This window comes from Anoplopoma fimbria, chromosome 2 (assembly GCF_027596085.1).
Source record: "Anoplopoma fimbria isolate UVic2021 breed Golden Eagle Sablefish chromosome 2, Afim_UVic_2022, whole genome shotgun sequence".
Classification (NCBI taxonomy): domain Eukaryota; kingdom Metazoa; phylum Chordata; class Actinopteri; order Perciformes; family Anoplopomatidae; genus Anoplopoma; species Anoplopoma fimbria.
The window spans coordinates 10,221,766-10,241,991 of NC_072450.1; the positions used below are offsets into that span (position 1 = coordinate 10,221,766).

General features: G+C 45.4%; 1 protein-coding gene across 1 annotated transcript in view; it reads left to right on the plus strand.

Moving 5' to 3' along the window:
• The first annotated feature begins 237 nt into the window (after positions 1–237).
• fto (FTO alpha-ketoglutarate dependent dioxygenase) overlaps positions 238–20,226 on the plus strand; it is a 117,466-nt gene continuing 97,477 nt past the window's right edge. The window contains 1 exon segment of the mRNA XM_054613701.1: positions 238–312. Within this exon segment, the coding sequence (XP_054469676.1) occupies positions 271–312 (42 nt within the window). The 5' untranslated portion in view covers positions 238–270.

Consider the following 20,226-nt stretch of genomic DNA (forward strand, 5'->3'; position numbering starts at 1 on the left):
AAAACTGCTTCCGCCGCCTGCCCAGCTTCACTCTGGGACTTGTAGTTCTCACCGCAACGCCTTTAGAATCTCCTTCAAGAATCTCTCCACCAAAAAACTATTTACCAATAAAATATCCACGACTCGTCTCTGACCGAAACAACACGAAAGGCTGCACCTGCATGCGGCCTTTCTAATGTGAAAATAGACTGAAATGCCATTTATTCGCGTACTACAACAACCAACCTCGCCTCCAATGAAAGCGAGGCAGTGTAAACACAAGTCCGGAACATGAAAAGATCGGGTGACAGTGAGGGGGAGAAGAGAAGAAAGGTATTGATAGCGTTTTTCTCCATTAGGTCTGGCGTATTTTCATGCCCAGTTGCACGTTGAATATCTAATGCACCGGGTGCGATGCTGCTGGCTGCCTTTTAAAGGCTCGAAAGCCGTGGATGTCAGCGCATACCTCACCATGCCTGTTTCCTTTATTGTGTTTTCCATTCTCCCCCCCCCACCCCCCCCCCCACCCCCAGACACACACACACACACACACACAATCTTCCACAATGAAGAATTACAGTTGCATTAATATATATATACATTGCAGAGAGGAAGCTGTGGTCCAATATCCACTGATAACACGCTATGGATCACAGTGGTGCAGGATAACGTTGTCTGTAAGAGGATGTTTCCACTCAGAACTATTCTATAGGTTGTAGTTATTGACATTTAATAAGGAAACAAACCAAAAAAAAAAAAAGGGGCAACTTTAAAGCATCATTTGTGATGCCAGTGTAGTGTGAAGAGCGACAAATGAATCAATTGTTACTTTGTGTGGCAGTAAAGGAAACAGATCCATTGCAACAGTATAAAACAAATGGTAAAGTTAGTGTTTAAAGCATCTCAGATTTGGCAAGGTGCCAGGCAGCTGCTTCAGGCTTTACAGTAGATACAGTGCGTAACAAGTGGTGCCCTTGCTGTGCAGTAGAAATGATAAGTTATCTGCTAATGCACTGATTAATGTTCTTAAATAATACCCTCTGTAAATAGGCCAGCTGTTGATCCTACTAAACTATAACAGTGAGGTGTGGTGCAGGAGTATTTGCACACGATATGCACAGTGATGGGCGCATCTGTAACAACTGTGCTGGGTGTGATGGTGCGTTAAGCAGTGTTTCGTGCTGACCCGGGCTTATTCAGGCTTCCACATGCTGTAGCCCCTAACCGTAACTTTGCGGTTTGTTGAGCTACCAAAGGAAAAGGAAGGAAAGGGCTCTGGTGTGCATCCTGGGATGTGTTTCGCCTATAGTCATAGTGTCTGTCTGTCTGTCTCTCTGTCATTTCCTCCTCTTATCTCCTGAATTGGACGCCGTCTGCCGTGGCACATATGTTTGGATCATGTTAGACAGCAGCGAAAACTATGTAAGACGTGGTTCCTCCTGTTTATGAAGGCAGCCATGGCGGCCAGATGAGCGGCTCAGAGAGAGAGAGAACTCATTCCAGCTGGCCCTCAGGCAGTCAGGCAGAACTGCACAGACCTAATGGCTTAGCTTCTTTTCTTTTTGGATAAATATAAGGATGAGCAAGAGGAATTGTAATTGTAAAATGACTATATATGACTGTAGAGAAGCCAAGGAAGGAGTGCATTCATTTTGGCCAGTTTGTTTTTTTATAATATCAGTGGTTGTACTAGTAACTTGGATATGATGGTTGTCATATCCAGAAAGTCTGTGCAATGTCTGCAGTGCTGCACAAAGTGAGGAATCGGGTATGAGGGGTCCACTGTCATTCTGAGTTAGGGAATGCAAGCACCATCAGATTAGTGCCAAATGAATACACAATCTTAGAAAATCCCACCACAGCAAGTCAGTAGAGCACACTGACAGGTGGGATGCCATAGTCTATATATATATATTCTTTAAATGACATAGAATAGGACATGTGCCTATCTTCACAGGGAGAATTATTCACACCATATTCACATTAATTCACATTCATTTGAATTGAAAAATCTGAAATAATAAAAATGTTTTCCTTAGAGGAGCGGATGGATCTATCAAGCATTGTTAAACACACTCTGTTTTCTTTGTTGTTTCAACTACAAAAATCGCAGATTCTTTGTAATTGACATATAGGTTCTGAAATAGCTACATTTATATGAATCCCCATGGCAACAGTCAAACTGCCTTGCACCCTAATGAATTGAAAACATTTCATTATGTTTTAGCCGTATTGTCATCACAGGATGAAATTTCACTCATGTCTGGCAAGTGTGAAAATGTCCCTGACCCTGTCCCTTAACCCGATGTTTTAATGCTGTCTTTGATGCAAGCTCGCCATTTGGACGGTGATGACAAGTATAAAGTGCTGTGTCGAAACAGGAAGTGTGTGCGTGAGCGGCAGGCTAAGTAATGATCACACAGGGTCACCAGATGTTGTGAGGTCCCGGGCTCAGCCCAGCCCATTGCTTAGATCAGCCTCATTGCTTTGCTCCGGTTGTGGCACCTAGTGCAAGCTGTTTAGGGTATTTAATTTCTGAACACTCATTAAAATGGTTTGTGTTTCCCTTGGCAATTCTGTTAAATTAACAACTACCGAGGTAAAAGCTGATTATGTGGCCACACATCCAGACATGGTTAATCAATTCTCCCGAAATGTTAGCTGGTGAATTAGTGTAAAGGAAACGATTTATGGCGACTAATGCCGACGTCCTGTCATGTCAGGCCTGGTGTTTTAGCAAGAGGGGGGGTGTCGGATTCAGCACATTCAGCACATTCAGCAGCTTTGCGCTCTGCCGGCCATCTTTTTCTCCCTTTTAACCCGAGCTACATGCTGCTTGCTCTATTAATGAGCCAATAATGGAGAAATAGTGTTGGGCGCTGACATAAAACATGGTGTTTGGATACCTAAGGCAGGGTAGCACATAAGCTCCAACAGAGCTAGATTTACACCTAGGCTCTGTATAGAATGGTAGAAAGGCGAACACTCTGCATGGGGGCTCTCGCAGCTTCATCAGACCCCCGCCGGCCCAACTGTGGAAAAGCCGGGGCTCCGAAAAATACGGCTGTGGCAGATAATGATACCATTACACTAATGGAGCTGGCAAATGAAGGAGAACCCAGATGCCCTGCTTTATTACCGGAGGGGGTCATTTCCTCGCTGCATTCCTAATGGCCTGAGCACACAGTATTGATCAGGCTATCATGCTGCTAATCCTCTACAGAATTACTTATCGCCGGCTAGGTGTCGATCCACCGCATGCCTTGCATTGGCCTTGCCGCTGGGCGGCCACTGTGTGTCCAGCAGGGACCCGCTGGATTGTTTATCCACTCATGATTTAGGGCCAAGCAGGGATGGCGTCTGGGAGGTCTTCAGCAGTGGGCTGGCCAGTTCAATGTGTAAAAAAAAAAAAAGGGAAAAAAAGGAGCCAAATGAACCTTATAGCTTTCATTTAATTAAAGAGCAGGCAATGATGTGGTTCCTCCCTCTTTATGGCCCCATTGGCCGCTGTGGAGCAGGGGAAGCTGTGAGGTTAGGTGTTGTTCGCAGTAATTGTGTTGTGCTGTAAATAAGAACAGGCAGCTCTTGTGCAATCAGCAGCAGGACCACGTTGGCCTGAGTTGATTACTCAAAGCTCCACATATTTAGCTCATGTGGCAGAAAATTGGAGAATTCAACTTGCTAATTTGTTTCTTTAGGCCTAACTATAGCGGACCCCCAAGTTGCAGTTCTCATTACTGCAATTACAAAATTGGCTTTATGTGAAAACTGTAGAAAAGATTTCCTAAATTATTCACGGTATGCATTATTTGAACATGACCGAGAATGGTGTAGCCTCGGCCCTTCATCATGACGAATAAATAGGAGGGTCAGGTAGCACGGGGCACTTTGCCCAGGGCTTGTGACCTGTGATATCCTCGGCCCCTTTACTGGGCCCCTGTGTGCATTAGCATCCTCAAGCCATTGGAAGCGTGGCATCGTTGCATCAGCAGACCCCACTTGTCACCTCTGGCCTCGGCTAATCAAAGAGTTTACCTTAAGGGCGGCATTTAGCCCTGTTCATTAGGGCCACTGCAGTAGCCATAAAGAAGTATTTATATATTTCCATCTGGAACAACCTGTCGTGGCTAGGGAAACTAGCTATTGATCCAGATATTTAGTCATTTCTTTCTGCGTGAGCCATCAATATTGTGCAAACATCCGTCCACGCGAGGGTTGACCTCAGCCTCGGCCTCTATTTCACGCTCCCATTGGAGTTCAATGATATACTATTATGAAAAGTAAAATCAATGAGTGAATATGAAGTGTTGGCGTGTAATATAGCACAGGCCCAAGGCCCCTGGTATTTCATTGATTTGCTATGGCAGCGTTGGAGGGGGCTGATTAGTCTGCCGCTGCGCTATTCCTCTACATGTCTTTACCTTGTTTTGACTGTTTGATCTTTGGCTCATATATTTGGACTGAGGTGTTTACAGATCAACTTGGTCAGTCAAGCTTCTCTTCTAACTAATTCGGCCTACAGGCTGAAATGTCAATTTTCTGACCAGTTTGGTACAACTGCATAATAGTGAAAGGAAGGACATATGACATGTAATGTGTTTGCATATTTAAAATACTGCTTGTTTTTTATGTTATTGTTAATTTGCGAAGGAATATCATTATTTTATGAGTAAATATATTTTAGTTTAACACTAGGAGGTTCAACTAATCAACCAAGCTAATTTTGGAGCACCGCAGTAAGAGTGATGGAAGGTACGTTTTAGTTTTAAAGATGTCACTGATAAGAAGATGTGATTGTTGTATGTTTTTCTGCACTTCATCTTTGATGTAATTATTAAATTCGTTGGTTATATTCCTTACAACTGGTGACATGAGCGAACTGTTTACTTGAGATAAAAACGATGCTCAAAGTTAGTGTTTATCACCCATGAGATGGTTCTCTGTTAATGACATTGGTTATCAGCTGCACAATTGTTGGGTTAGCTTCTCATGATCAATATGAGGAACCCTGTATGTCGTTCCCTCATCTCCTTTTTTATAGTGGTCTGTGTTGAATGCATAACATTTTAGAGGTGCATGATGTCTACATTTGGTTTGCATCTGGATGGGATATCAACTTTTACGGCCCCGCCTGCATTATCTCAGGGTACAGGGCTAAGATGGCCTGTCTGGGACTCCCATATGTGCTTGTGAGGCCCTGTGATCTTTCTAAACATTTGAATGGAAAACCAGAGATAGCCTTATGCTTGGCATTACAGTTCCGTCTGGCTTGGGGATTGAATGCCATATTGAGTCAAACTGTAACTAAAAGGAACATCTGCAGAGGTTTCCGTCAAGCAATGGCTGCCATCTCCTCGCCTCTCGACTGGTTGGCTACTATATGGCATGAAGCAAGATATGATAGCAGAAATGAGGCACAATAATTCACGTCTTACACCCATGCAATCCTGCTTTGATTGATTTCCTCTAGCAGCCTTCAATCTTTCCAAATTCCCAAAAATATATTGAAACTTGAACGTTCAAAAACATTTGTGAAATACCACTTTAGGTCCCAATCCGTGGGTATAATGCTATGTTTTGTATCTACCACCCGGATGTTTTCTCTTGTGGAAACAGTCACTAGGTTTGGCCAAACAGCCCTTGACAGCTTACGTGTCTGACAGCCCCTACCGAGCACCTCGTATAAGTGTTGAGGCATTAGCCACAGATGTCAGCGTATTCGCAAACAAGGCCGCGACGTGGATCATGCAAACCGGGCGACCAGATCAGCCGTCAGATTCAATGAGATTACACCGAATGTGACCTGCTCAAGTAGGGTTCATCTGTCATGCATGTGTCCCGTCACAAGAGAGACATAGAATAATCAGTTAAATCAATAGATGGTGGTGGCTCATTGGACATGTGCTGAATAAACATGGGAATGACCCTCTCAACTCATACACAGAGGCAAGAGTCTCCAGGGTGTTCATTAGCCACTCGAGGCTATGATCCGGGCGAGTCGTTATTTTCTGTTTCTGTTTGTTTGGCCTTCTGGTGATGTGTGTGTGTGTGTGTGTGTGTGTGTGTGTGTGTGTGTGTGTGTGTGTGTGTGTGTGTGTGTGTGTGTGTGTGTGTGTGTGTGTGTGTGTGTGTGTGTGTGTGTGTGTGTGTGTGTGTGTGTGTGTGTGTGTGTGTGTGTGTGTGTGTGTGTGTGTGTGCACAATGCTTGAAATTTAATTTAGGTTGATGGGTGTAAATTCGAGGTACGGATGTCTTTGAATGCATGGTTGTGTGTGTGTGTATTTACACACTCTTCTATATATGTGGTTTTGTTGAGGCTGCTGTTTGCGTGAATGCTAAAAGAATATAAGTAATACAAATCTTCATTAGGCTTGTCTAGCACCATGGATATTGATAATTAAAAAAATACACAGGTGATATTGCATCAAACTCATTCAGTCTCAGACTCCAAAGCAAAAATAATTATGTTACCCGGCCAGAATACTTAAAACAGGGCTTCAGAGTGCGACCAACAACCAAAAATGTGCCTGTGACTGTTGTGAGCGCACCCACCGACATTTTGTCTCTGTCGCTCAACCACACAATACTACGCAAACATTACCCCAATCTCATACCAACATATGTAAACATGATCCCTGACAGGATTGTATAAGAACCTGGCCTCGGCACTTTTTCGCACAGTTGTACTTCGAGCATTAACACGTCGTTATCCCTCATTATTAATCCGGGACAGGACATGTGGACCCAACATCTTTGGTGGAAATGGCCTCATTTGACCCAAAAATATTGCCCGAAAACTATAGTTTACATATTGTATTAAGATATGACAATTGTGTATTGGAACTGAAAAAAAAAAACGTTTAAATTGTTAAATCTTGTGCCTTGCACCTAGTTAAATTAGGCGTACCAGTGCAACCAATGTATTACGTTAGTCTGGGGCCCAGTCATAGCCGCCCCGGTTGTTGCTAATTCTAGCTAACTCTAATAAAATGATTTCACTGTGCAAAGCCACCTGCACAAGACAGATCAGTCTGCTTGCTGTTTATTTGTGAATTTATTTTCCTTTTGTAATGACTCACCTTTCTAATAAAGTAGCAGGGCCTACTGCCAAGGTGTTGCCCAACATCTGGTTTCAATGGAAAGTCCAAAGCCCCTCATTCACAAAAGCTGCAGGAGACCAGGTTCACAAGGCGCTGTAAATAGTAACTGTTAATTTGTACATCATAAGCTCTTTTCCATAAACATGAGCAATGAAAGCGTGTTAAAAATACCTGGCGTTTAGCTTATTGCTGTAGAGGCTGAATATACGCAGTGCCTCCTTTTAGCTAGTGCCAGGTTTTAGCATTGCAATTAGCTTAGCCAGCTGGAGGTACACATGGCTCGCCCGCGAAACACCGTCAACAAAACACCACAGGTAGTTTTGTACTGATATAGAAAAATAGTACTGTGATGCTTTATGGGGTGTGATAGTAATTATGTCAGGCATGGGGGATTCATTGTGCATGTTGTTTGATTAGCAAAGAAGTTAGCATAGCATTAGCACTCAAAAATGATTTTTAGTCCCTGTGACATCAGATGCTTTGGATACCTGCTTCCACCTGATGACTTTTGTAACCACGCCAACATCCGGCCTCCAGTAGGAGTCCTGGTTATCCTGGATTTGCTTTCATGGAGCATTTCTGTACAGTTCGTTCCAGCATTTACTCTGCATCAAGTCTTTGAGAAGTGTCTCCTCACTTCAGGTAGTCTGTTCATGTCTCAGTGATTTTTTTTTCTTCCTCTCTGAGCCCCTGTGTGTTTTCTTCTTCATCAACCTAACTTTTCCTTGCATATGCGAAGGAGCCAACGACAGCTTGACTGGCATGCTGTCAGACAGGCGATGCCTTTCCAACGGTGGAGCATCAGCCCTTTCCCTGTGAGCTTGTATATGTGTGTGTGTGTGTGTGTGTGTGTGTGTGTGTGTGTGTGTGTGTGTGTAGAAAAGTGGGGGGTATTGTCAGGACGTGACCGGCACACTTTGCATGTTCTTCTCGAGACAGGTGCTCCTGGGCGAGCACTGGTGCATGACAGTTGCCTTTCATCGCTGTCTTCTCTACACTTAACCCCTGACCAGCCCTCCCTCCTTCCTCTCCTTCCTCATCCTCTCCTCCTCCCACCTCTTTCCTCCACGTCTGACCTCTTCTACACGGCGCTTCCCTCGGCCGTCCTGAGTGATGGACTTGCGAGGGGGCTGGTGGGGCGCGGGTTGCGGGTTGCGCTTCGTATGTGGTGGTGTGGCGCGGCAGGCTTGTCACAAGCCTAACGCTGTCAGGCCGCGGGAAAAAAACCCAGCCGTCCAGACTGAACTGCACAAACGCGCACACTCACAACACTCACACCCAACGCACACTCAACACCCTCACCACAACTTTTTGTTCAACAGTCCGTAATTCCATCCACCGGCGCTGTCAAGCACTTGATCAAACGTGCATAAAGGAAAAGAGCCCCATGGCTGAGTCCCGCGTCTCCTCTCTTCCTATCATAATGTAGGCAGATTTTCCCTCCTCTGCCTGTTTCTGCAGCGCTGTTTATTCAGATGAGCCTGACTGGAGGGCAGCGGGTCACATCCACTTGCCTGGCTAAAACGGTCCTGAATTGAGGGTTGTCTCCAGTGAAATGGAGAGAGAAAAAACACAAGGAGGGGTTAGGAAGGGCTGCTGAGCGGTCATGTCAGGGCTGTTTGCGGGGCTATTTGTGTGTATTTGTGTGTATATGTGTGTGTGTGTGTGTGTGTGTGTGTGTGTGTGTGTGTGTCAGCGGTCGGGGTGAGGGAGTTTGAGGGTTCAGTTGTCAACCCCTGTGTCATGCTTGCCCTGGCCCTGTTATGTAGAGGGCATCCACTGTCATTTGTTTGCAGGACTGTTTGAAGTGGAGTGTGCCACAGAAGCATAAAAAGCAGCGAGCACACTGTGAGCTCTCAGATGCCGCGAAGTATCACACAATCACTTAAAAGTACAAACTCGTACTCTCTGCAGGAACTAATCCCCGAATAATTTTACACCCCAAAGTTTGGAGATTTGTTTTAAGGGGTTGGCTGTTTAATCTCCTTCGCACTTTTGTTTATTCGAGATGGAGAATGATCCAGATGTTTTTATATGGGGCGTACTTACTTTTATGTTGTTTTCCCTTTTTATTCTTTGAGCTTCACCATGTTAAATGAAGTAGGTGGATTAAAGTCATGCTTGAAGCCAACTTTGGGGAAGACGTAAACTAGTTAAGCTAACAGTCATTCTGTACTTCCAAGTTATTTGAAGTTTATCCCTGTGTGTGTGTGTGTGTGTGTGTGTATCGGCGTTTGTCAGTGTAGGTGTATGTGTGTGTTTCATCTGACGTACATCTCCCACATTCTCTCCACTTTGGAAAAACAGCGATGGTTAAGACTCCTTAAACTTGTTGTTGGAGTGTCAGCGAAGACACGAGCGCGGCGAACACCATGAGCTTAATCCCAACAACAGCCCGTCTGCCGTACCGTACGCCCGCTATCCGCCAGCGAGAGTGGACCCCTTCCTCGCAGCCATTGTCGTGTATATATAGGGAGCATTGTCACGTATGAGATGGACTCATGTAAATGTGGTGACAGGCTACTGTCTCGGGCTGATTGACAGCACAGAGGGATTGGGCTAATCTGAGTGACTGATTCGAGGCACGCGGCGGCTCGGCTGTCCCCATAACTCCTGAGAAATAGACAGCGTCGGCGGAGTTATCTGTGTTTGTAAGTCCTTCTGCTGCACTGGGATGACAATAGGGATTAGTGCCAAGGTTCTTTAAACTGTTTTTTTATTTTTTTATTTTTTTGGGGAGGGGGGGGCTCTTATCGGTGTCTCGGCAGGATGCTGCCGCAGCCAGTTTTCCTTGACTGTCAATTAAAGAGGGGATCATTAACTTCAAGGGTATAAATGTTCTAACACTGGTATTACGTTGGGAAGCTAAGTCGCTGACAGATGTTCCAACTTTAATTCTCCACTTGTTTTTTTGTCCTTTAATTAATTTATGTATCACTATTCGGGTTTTAAATATTTTTCCCCCCTGTCTGCTCTTTGTTAGCCTGTAATCTCCGTTACCATGGTAGTCGCAAAGACGATTGGGCCTTGTCACTCGCCTGTGTTTCTTATGAGGTTCAATCGGCTAATGTATTCAATATCGTCCCAAAACTGAAAGGTAAACAGGATCTAATGGCGCGAGTATTCCTGCACCGCCTCAGTGCAGCCTGGAGGCGCCGGGCGGGAGGAGAACAGCGAGTCTGCCTCTAGTTTCCCCTGGCTTTTTGCAGGAGGACCCAACTACTCAGAACGGTGCTTGATAAAAACAAAACGAGCGCAGTTTGTACCTCTGTACATTTTATTTTGGTGGGGGGAGGAGGTAAACAAAAGTAGTGTACTACTTTGGGGTTTTCGTCTTTCGGAAGCTTTGTTGGCGGTTGTGAAGCACGAGTGTGACAGCTGCGGTTGAGATTTCCTCAGAGCGGAAGCGCAGACATAGACGGGATAGAGAAAGGTGTGTGCTTAAGGTAGCCACATCGGGAAAGAAAGGAAACAAGAGGAGGAGACACGTTAAGGGGAGTGGGAGAGAGAGAGAGAGAGATAGGGCGACGGAGACTGCTAATGGGCAAACTCTCTTCATCCACTGCCACCGCCGTCACCAGCACCACCCTGTTCTCTGGTGACAGCTCTCTTCCTTTGTTCTCCCCCCCCTCGGCCCACTCTCTGCTGGGGATTGGTGACAAGTTTTCGCAGGCTGATCAAACGCTGCAGTGACACCTGATTAGGATATAGTGCGTGTTTACAGCCGTGCATGGCGAGGACCCCCCCCACCCTCCTTCTCAGACAACAAGGGAGACTTCACCTTGACTAATTAAATGTGCACCTGCAATGCCAGCTGTGACAGCCACTGGAGGGCTGCATTTATTTATGTCACTCCATACATACAGTATACTTCCTGTGACGTTCATGCAGGCTGAGTTTGCAGTGGCTCCTCTGTTTACCCGCAGTGTTGGGCTTTACATCCCTGTGTGTGTGTGTTATATCATGGCTTTCAAAATTGGTTCTGACTGATAACTAAAGAAAATGTTTTCACTTGCATATTTTGTTGGCTTTATTTGAACATATATGAATTCAAATTAGATTTACAGCTATTTTTGCTTGAACATGGCTCCATTTTAAAGTGTAAGAATTACAAGCATAGATCACTTGGTGGATAGCAGGCGGCACGTCTTGCCATATCGAATGACTTTGCATGATTATGGCTTTGAGATGGAAAATATATAATCAGCTTCATGTAGTATTGAGGGGAGTTTAGTGGTAGCCAGTTCACGGTCAGTTCTGCCTGCCAACCAAAACAAATGGAATTCTGTGTTATCGCTTTTAAGTCTCTGAGATCTAATTTAAAAAAGGTTTTGAACCCATGTTTAAAATGATGTGATTTGTTCCTATCCTCGCTCAATGTGTGTGCGTTTAATCACGTATTAATGTGCGTGTACATATGCGTGCTTGTACATGATCTGCCTCTCAGAGCGTGTGTGTGTGTGTGTGTGTGTGTGTGTGTATCTATCTAAATCAGTGTTGGGAGTGTAAAAGGCCACAGCTGAAGTGAGCAGGACATCAGTCACCCAGTAGCAGGAGACAGGGCCTGGTAATTTGTGGCCATCTCCCCGTTTCTCTCTCACGCTCCCTTTCTCTCTGTCTGCCTCCTCCCTCCCCACTTTCCTTCCTCCCCCAGCCTCTCAAATTGACCAGGCTCGACTGCTGGTCATGCTGTATTACATGGGTTAGATGAAGTAATTATTTCTAGGCCACTGACTACAAGCAAGATTAATAGTTTTTGAAACGGCCATAATGGAGGGCTGACCCGCCGTGACATAAGCATTATTTCAAGCTCACCTCCACTCTCATCCCTCTCACCTCTGGGCACTGGCAGAGTGTGATTTATACCCGGGTTAATGAGGGGAGGGGACCTAAGGAGCCCGGGTCCACCAGCATACCAGTACAGTGTTACGGGCCCAGCTCCCCCAGCTGAACAGACAGAGGGGTCACTCGAGGAAGGACCTAGATTTTGCTTGATTGAGTTTTGGAACAAAAAGATGTAAAGTGATTAAAAAAAAACGACATCATTTCTTAATATCATCGTCTTACTGTATGTTGTAATTTGATACGGTTCAGACTGGGTTGTAGCTCGCTGACATGTCCTTGAAACAATAATACAATATGCTACTGATATCAGATCCCGCCGTCCTGGGTCGCCTCATCTGTCCCCCCCCTCTCACCCCTGATGCTCTGGAGGCTTAAGGACCAGAGGAGCTGGGAAGCTGTCACTAGGTGGCACTTGGACATCATGTTATCAGATGCTCTCTCCCCCTTCACCCCACCCCAGCCCGCCCGCCCCCCGCCCTCCCTCCCTCCCTCCCTCTCTCCCGCTCCCTCCTTTCTTGCCCTCCCCTCACTTCCTCCCTTCCCTTCCGTGCTAAGTACACCTCAGATGTCAGGGTGTTTTATTTTTATTGGATGAGGGCAGTGTGTAATGCATTCACCTCCGTTCCTGCCAGCTGTTAAATGCCCCAGAACATGGTCTTGCCAGGCTCCGCCCCGTTAACCCCTCTGATTGGCTGTAATAATTAGCAGAAGTGAACAGTAACTATGGCGCCTAGCGAGGGTTTGGGACAGCTTGCGACTCCCTGATACGTACGTGACAGAATGGCCTCGTCCCGCCTGGGCTTTAGTGACTTGGGTCCGGCCCAACCTGGCCCTCGTCTCGTCCGTCTCCCCCCCGCTGACTCCGGTGCATGCGTGTGTTTTAAGCTTTAATATTAACCCTCAACTTAAACACATGCATGCAGTGTGGCACCAGCAATTACATTTTCAAATGGCTGGGTTTGTAAACCTCCAGGATGTTAATCTGTCACCATTCAAGCTACTGGGAAGAGTGAAAAGAGGATTAAGCTATTCAATTCCTGGTAGAATATTTCCCCTTTGTTCAGAATGAGTGAAGGAAAAATAAATAAATAAATGAAGTGGCTTCTCAAGCAAGACAAGTGCCGTCTGCTATACTTCAGGATTTGGCTAATGCCATTATAGCAAACTTATCTGCTTCAGGATTCCAGGAAGACGGGCTGACGGCCGTGTAAACAGCCACAAATGATATTCGGCCCTTAATTCAATATTAATCTGAGGTCACATCATAATGCCAGTTTATCTGGGTCAAAGACTACATGAGACAGAATTAGACCTGTCCTAGATGTTCGGTCCACATCTGTTTTTGTGCAATATGTTTTTTCTAGTGGCTTAGGTCATTGTCAGCATTTGTACTTAGGCCGCGGCTCAAGCTTGTTAATAATACCATATTCAGAGATCAGTTCCAACAAATAGGTCCCAACAAATGATTCAATAGCCTGTGTGCCTAGTTAGAAAAATATGATGTAGTTTAAAAGTAGAACACCAAGTCACATTTTAGGAAATATTTTAGGCGATAGGAAATATTGAAGCAGACAGGATCCTCTCTGTTTTTGATATATTGTATGATCTGCTATTTTTTCTTCTTCACTCTACGTATTGTGCGTGAATGTGACACACAGCTGTTGGTGGTTAAATGTCCTTGGAAGTGTTTTGTCAAGCGACATACTTTATCAAATCTTGTGTTTAGCATAAGGTTATAATATACCACATGATAATTGTCACAGCTGTCAGCCAATCCGCCACAGTACCCCCGTCTCAGCCCCTCGTTTTACCCTTGACTCCCCGGCCCCTCCGGTCGGATTGCACATCATCTTTATCCCAGATGAAGTACCAGACTCTGCAGTGTCAGAAGATGATCTAATATGGAGCCGAGAGGACACAGAGCCGGGAAATCATCGTCATTTGAAGAGGTTGCCTGTCACATGATGGGCTTGATCAACCCGTGCCGCGGTACACAGAGCCGGGTCTTTGCGCAGTCTAACAGTGGTACCGGATTAGAGACACAAGCCACTTCCACTGTGATCAGTCACTCACACGAGGAGACACGAGGCAGGACTGAAATCCTCCTTGCACACTTCATCCACGTCATGTACAGGCTTCTTCGTCAAGCCTACTGTATGGAAATGAGGAACACTGCTGTTGACAATGTACATGTCGGTTTTTTTTAAAGGCCATTTTTCATGCTTTATTCTTTTGTGGTGCATCATAGCAGCAATACAGCTACTGACTTACTATGAGACACCAGGCTGTGTTGGTCCATAGCTGCCTGACCTGCCTGAATGCCACTGATCTGTGACATGTTGAGACAATGACAGTGTGTGTGAAGAGCCTGGCTGTACACCCCTCAGACACTGTGTACGGCTAAGTGCTATTGAATTGTTTATTGTCACAAATCACAAACCTTTCAATGACTAGGTGCGACTACCGCACACCCCACCCACGCGTTCATCCATCCAGCTGCTCTGCCCTGAGCGATGCGCCGGTCCGCTGGGCCCTGAGGAGCGTAACGTCAGCCCTCCGGAGCCGGGGATTTTAAACGCTCCACCTGCTTATCGATCTCTTCTGCCCCGCTGAGCCGGCCAAGACGGGCCAGCAGAGAGAGAGAGAGAGAGAGAGAGAGAGAGAGAGGCGAGATGCGGATTGGAAGGGGGCAATCTGGTGGCCTCGGTCCTCTGATACTCAGGTCTGTCCTTGACACCGCCTGTGGGACAGGCCTGGAGGACGCCTCTTGTCCTCCCTGTAAGCTCTGCATCCAGCTCCTACAGCTAGCCGGCCCTCCCCCCCCCTGGGCCGAACTGCACTTTACACAGCCATATTGATTTTTTTTGGAAGGGGCAGGAAAAGTGTGGCTGGGTTGGTGAGAGCGAGCGAGAGAGGGAGGGAGGGAGGGAGGGGGAGAAATGGAGGAATTGAGGGAGCTTTCTAAAGCACTGACTTCTCCTTGACTGCACCTCGAGATGCGACAACCCTGTTAGAACAACTCAGTGGCCCTGGCGCCATGCTGGAAACTGCTAATCACAGTCCTTCAATCAACGCTCTCCTTCTCCTTTTTTTTCCCCCCACCTCCATTTTCTCTCCCTCCCTCATTTTTCTCACTCTTTCCCCTGACTTGCGCCGTGCTGAACCGGGACCCCGCCTGAATACCAAGGGGCTGCGTCTGCATTAAAACGGGCCATTCCACATGGAAAACAGCTGACCTCGTGAGAGCATGTTGTAATTTGAAGGTGAAAACTAAAAAGCTTTCTCCCGATCGACATAATCTTAATGGAAACATTACGGCCCGGTCGCAAACTAACAATTAAGCAGCAAAATGGCAAATGGCCCTTGCATGTCGGTCATCGTAGCCGAGAGCTCACACTGCTCTTGTGACAAAAAAAAAGTCTGCTAGTTTGAATCCTGCACTGGGTGTTTAGCTCAGGATGCCCTTGAACAAGATGTTGTTCAAAACTTTTTTTATTGTCCACCAGAAACTTTTAGATGTACCGGGTCGCTCCTGTGTGTGTGTGAAATTGTGAAAGTATGTGAGAGTGAAGCCGCTAGTATGTTTCTGATAAAGAGCATGCTCAGTCAATCTTTCCCGGATAAATAAAAAAGGTTATGCAAGGCATACATCGACAGATCTCCTAAATCGCCCTTTCTCTCTTTCTCCTCTCCTCCTCTCGTCTTCTCTCCAGATTTGACACTTGCTAAAGGTCACTGAAACATCTTTTTTTTCCCCCTTTGAGGTGTAGATAAGTGTGAAATAGATGTTGACACCACAGACACATTGAAAAGCACTTAAAAAGAGTGGCCATGTGCCAACCGGTCTGTGTCTGGCTTTGTGCATTTGTAAATACTTTTGAATGATTGATCTGGAAACCTGGGTCTCTCTGTAAGCCTGTCAGGTGCAGTGAGAGAGATCAAAAAAACAGATGAGGTCCAATACCCTTTTTTTTTTTTCTTTCTTTCTTCATCCCTTCCTCTCTCACACGCATGCACACATACTCTCCACCTGACAGAATTACGTGCACCCTGGGATGACTGGAGGAGAGGCTTTAAGTAAGTGTGCGTGTGAGAAAGTGCACACATGCCTCACAAAGAGGGGAATCTGACAGGGCGTTTGATGTTTAGTTAAAAATGGCACATCGGATGTGTGTGTTAGTGTACCTTATCTGACACGTGTGACATTTTTTTGCAAATGTGACCGGGTGCCAATAAAAGGTTGTGTGTACGTGTGTGTGTGTGTGTGTGTGTGTGTGTGAGAATGTAATTAATGACTGGCAGTGGTCCCCCACAGCTCTGGTAATGTGCTCGGATCAGTGTTATAAACAGGGCGTGAAAGGTCTGCCCAGCGCCAGCCCTTTAAATGACTGGCCTCTTGTTCAGGTAGATGGATGGAAATGTTCTAATATTAATGATTGCGTCCCCCGCCGACCTGTCGCGAGGTGAAATGAGCAACGCAGCCTTCAGCCTCCAACAACAATTAACAGGCCTGTCTGCAATTTGTCATCACGTACTCCACCTGTGGACCCCCACCGAACACACGCTGAACATGTCTCTCAATATATATACAGAATGTCCATTACCTTGATTTGAAAAAAAATATATGCAGAGATTAATGGCATAGCATTCATCCGCAGATATTTCTTGGGCATTTTTTTTTCTTTCCTTTTCCTGTTTCTTATTTGAAATGAAAAAGCAAAACAAAACAAGTTTCTGAATTTGATTAAATTAATATGACCCATTCTGCAATTTGTGTCCGTACGAAAAACATGCTGAGGATTATGTTCTTAATATGACACATAAACATCTGATCCGTTTTTATTTTCCATGAGCTTGGATGGACGACCTTGCATTAAACGTGATCTGTGAGGCTAGACCTACACGCCAAATTGAATCTGTAAATACATCTCCGGATAATACAGATTATCCAGGAAAAAAATTGACAACAATCAACAGGAAAGTAGCTGAAAGCCAACGGTGTTTGGATGTTTCTGCCAACATCCTCAGGATTGACCTCATTCATATTCATGTGCTGGTCCTGAGCGTGCGGAGACTCAGGTTTACACATTACCGATGCCCCGGCTCTGAGGTCAACTCCCACACATTCCAGTTAGCCATTGACCAGTCTGCCCAGTTAGACATCACACTGAGTCACCAACTTCTAGTTGCTATTCTTAAAATAAATGAATGCCACAAGTGGCTGTATAAAATGTCAGAAGTAAGAAATGGTTAATTTTTTACCTGAAGGCAAAAAATCTGTGAAAATAGTTAAAAAAGGTAATTTATGACATTCTAACTAGTGCTGTTTTTCTGTTCGTTTATTAGTAGAATGGACACATTTGTTAGATGCATATAAAGAAAAAAATTGAGTGATAAAACTCTGCGAAAGTGGAACCTCTCTCTGCTAGTGCGGTCGTGTATGCGTGCGAGTCTGTAAGTATTTGTGTGTGGTGGCACCTAGGTGCTGTGGTATCACACCATAGTTTGAGTTAGTGGCATACCCCGAAGATGAGGTAGACGAACTGTAGAACTAAAGCGACCTTTATGGAACAAACTTGACTGCCGGTTGTGTTTTCGTGAATTGCTCCCTATGTGTGTTTTCCTCGGTTCTTTTCTAAGATCAAAGCAGAATTCAAAGCTCCTGAAGCGTTTCTATGCATCACCCATGGCAAACACAAATGTTCTGATTTTGGTTGCTCTTCTTTACGCCCTGTGACGCTTCACACGAGCTCCCGACATTCTGCGATCCGGTGCCAAATGAAGCGGGGCGGAAGCGCCTTTTGATGTAGGCGCATAGTCCTGTCTGTCGGAGTCTGAAGTTTTACAGCCGACTTGTCAGAACTGTTGATTCACCATCACTTTTGCAGAAGAGGACCAGTTCTGAAATGGGTGTCACACAAGTACCAATGGCTTGCTGTTCCAACACGGCGCTCTATTACACAGTGGAGTGCAAGAGTTTTCCGTCTGTCTTCACTCTGTGGCACCTGCATCGAATAGAGAGTGCTGCCCTCCTTTGGTTGGAGGTCTTGAAGAAAGTATGGCATACCTCTCACCTAACATACCAATTAAAATATAGATATCAGCCAAGATGGAAAGAAGAATTTCTGTCATACTGAACATGGATAACCAAAAAGTGTACACTGGAAAGCACAAGAAGTCCTTTTACACGGGGTGACTGACTACTTGTCAAGCCATCTTTATGGCTTACTCTACATTGTAGCTTTTCATCTACAGTTTATGATGCATCAGCCAGGTATAAACAATCATGAGTCCAGTGGGACTCGTGTGTCCTCCTTAAGCAGTCGTATCACACACACTGCGTTCCAGTACACCCTCTGGGGCAGACACAAGTTAGACTGGGAGTGTTTTTTTTATCCCCGCAGCGGCAGAGTTATCTTGCTTTTTTAAATTTTTTTAGCTATTGATGCTAAGCACTGGACATTAATCTACTCTGCGATGGAACGCTTTGAAGAAAGTGTCCGTTGAAGTGTCACAAATGGGAAATAAATGAAATTAATAAATATATGGTACACAGTTTGATATCTCTTATAGGCCAAGATCAAAGCAAACCAATTGAGTTCTATTCTACCTAATATGTTTTTCTGTGATAAACAGTCCGGCTGAGGGATATAATCCCATCAAGCAAGAGAAAGATTAAAAAAAGCATCAGATATATCACTCAGCGCAGACGGTCGGCACGGCGGTGTTATTATGGGATTGGTAATCTCATTTCTTGGGTCTGAGTGGGAACGCAGACCTTTTTTTTAGCCTTGTGGTTTTTCCTTCTAGAATCAGGTACAGAGACAGAGACGGGAAGACAGACACAGCGGCCTTCTGATACTGAGAGAGTCCATCTGCTTCAGAGGGCTCTGGTAACTTCTTGTCTTTCCTTTTTTTTTTTTCTGTGGAATTTCTGAGTAGCTTGATGTTTCCGACATGTGTGTGACGGCCTCGGTTGTGTGCGACTGGCGTTGAAGCATCATGCTCGCTACCCTGGCTGCGTGTTATTTTTTTGTATCTGTTGAAGCCTTAGACACACACGCACACACACACACACACACACACACACACACACACACACACACACACACACACACACACACACACACACACACACACACACACACACGTACATTATAAGGGAACATTTCGTGCTTGTGTAAACAGTAGTGGTGTGACCAAAGCAGACTGTAAGGATATTACTTAAAGCAGATGGATGCCAGGATATGGATATGTACAGGCTCACAGCAGCGCACGGATAAAAACACACACACACACACACACACACACACACACACACAACACACACACACACACACACACACACACACACACACACACACACACACACACACACAGATACACACAGACGCGCATACACAGACAACACTCGCCCAGAGCCTCACCTTGATATCTTGAGCTTCTGTCATGAGGTAGAATTTGACACCAATGAATGTGTGTCAGCTTGTCAATTTCTTCCAACAGCCTTTGAATGCAGTCTGGCCATGAATAGTGCATGTTGTTTTGTTTTTTAAGATTCCAACTGTCTCCAAGTCTGTTTTTGTTTGTTCCAGAATAACTTGGAAGGCCTGTACACTTGTGCATCCTTTAAGGAAACTTTCAGCAGGTGTTGTGTTGTTTAGCCTAAGGTAAAGACTCAGCCCTGAAGGTAAATTCACCAAACTGCTTCTGATCCGATTGCCCTCCCATTTTCTTCTGCCTCCGTTATTGGGGATCTGTTTTTACCTCCCACTTGTCTTTAATGCACATACTGCACCGCTTGCCCTCTTTTTGATCGTGCCCCCTTTTGAGTCAGGACACACATCTTTTTAATACCTGCACTTTAATGTTATTAACAGGACGTTTTATTTCACTCTTAAAGTTGGGACATGTTTTGGCAGCCGGTTCCCATATTCCCCCTGTAGTGTGCCACATGAGGTCTTTGGCATTATTAGGGCAGCAGAAATGTGAGACGCCTGTTGTAAATGTCTCGGAAATATACACAGGGTCGTCTCTCCATAAACCGTCACGACCGCGTGGTGGTTGATGCACAGGGCAATTAATGAGAAACTTTTAAAGATGTAAAAATACAGTGGCGTGTCGGTGACATTTCTCCTTCCCCCTTCTGCTGAGACACCATGCAGCGGCTGTGTGTGTGTGTGTGTGTGTGTGTGTGTGTGTGTGTGTGTGTGTGTGTGTGTGTGTGTGTGTGTGTGTGTGTGTGTGTGCACCTGTGGGGGGAATGAATATGAGGGTGTGAACCCACACATGCACACACATA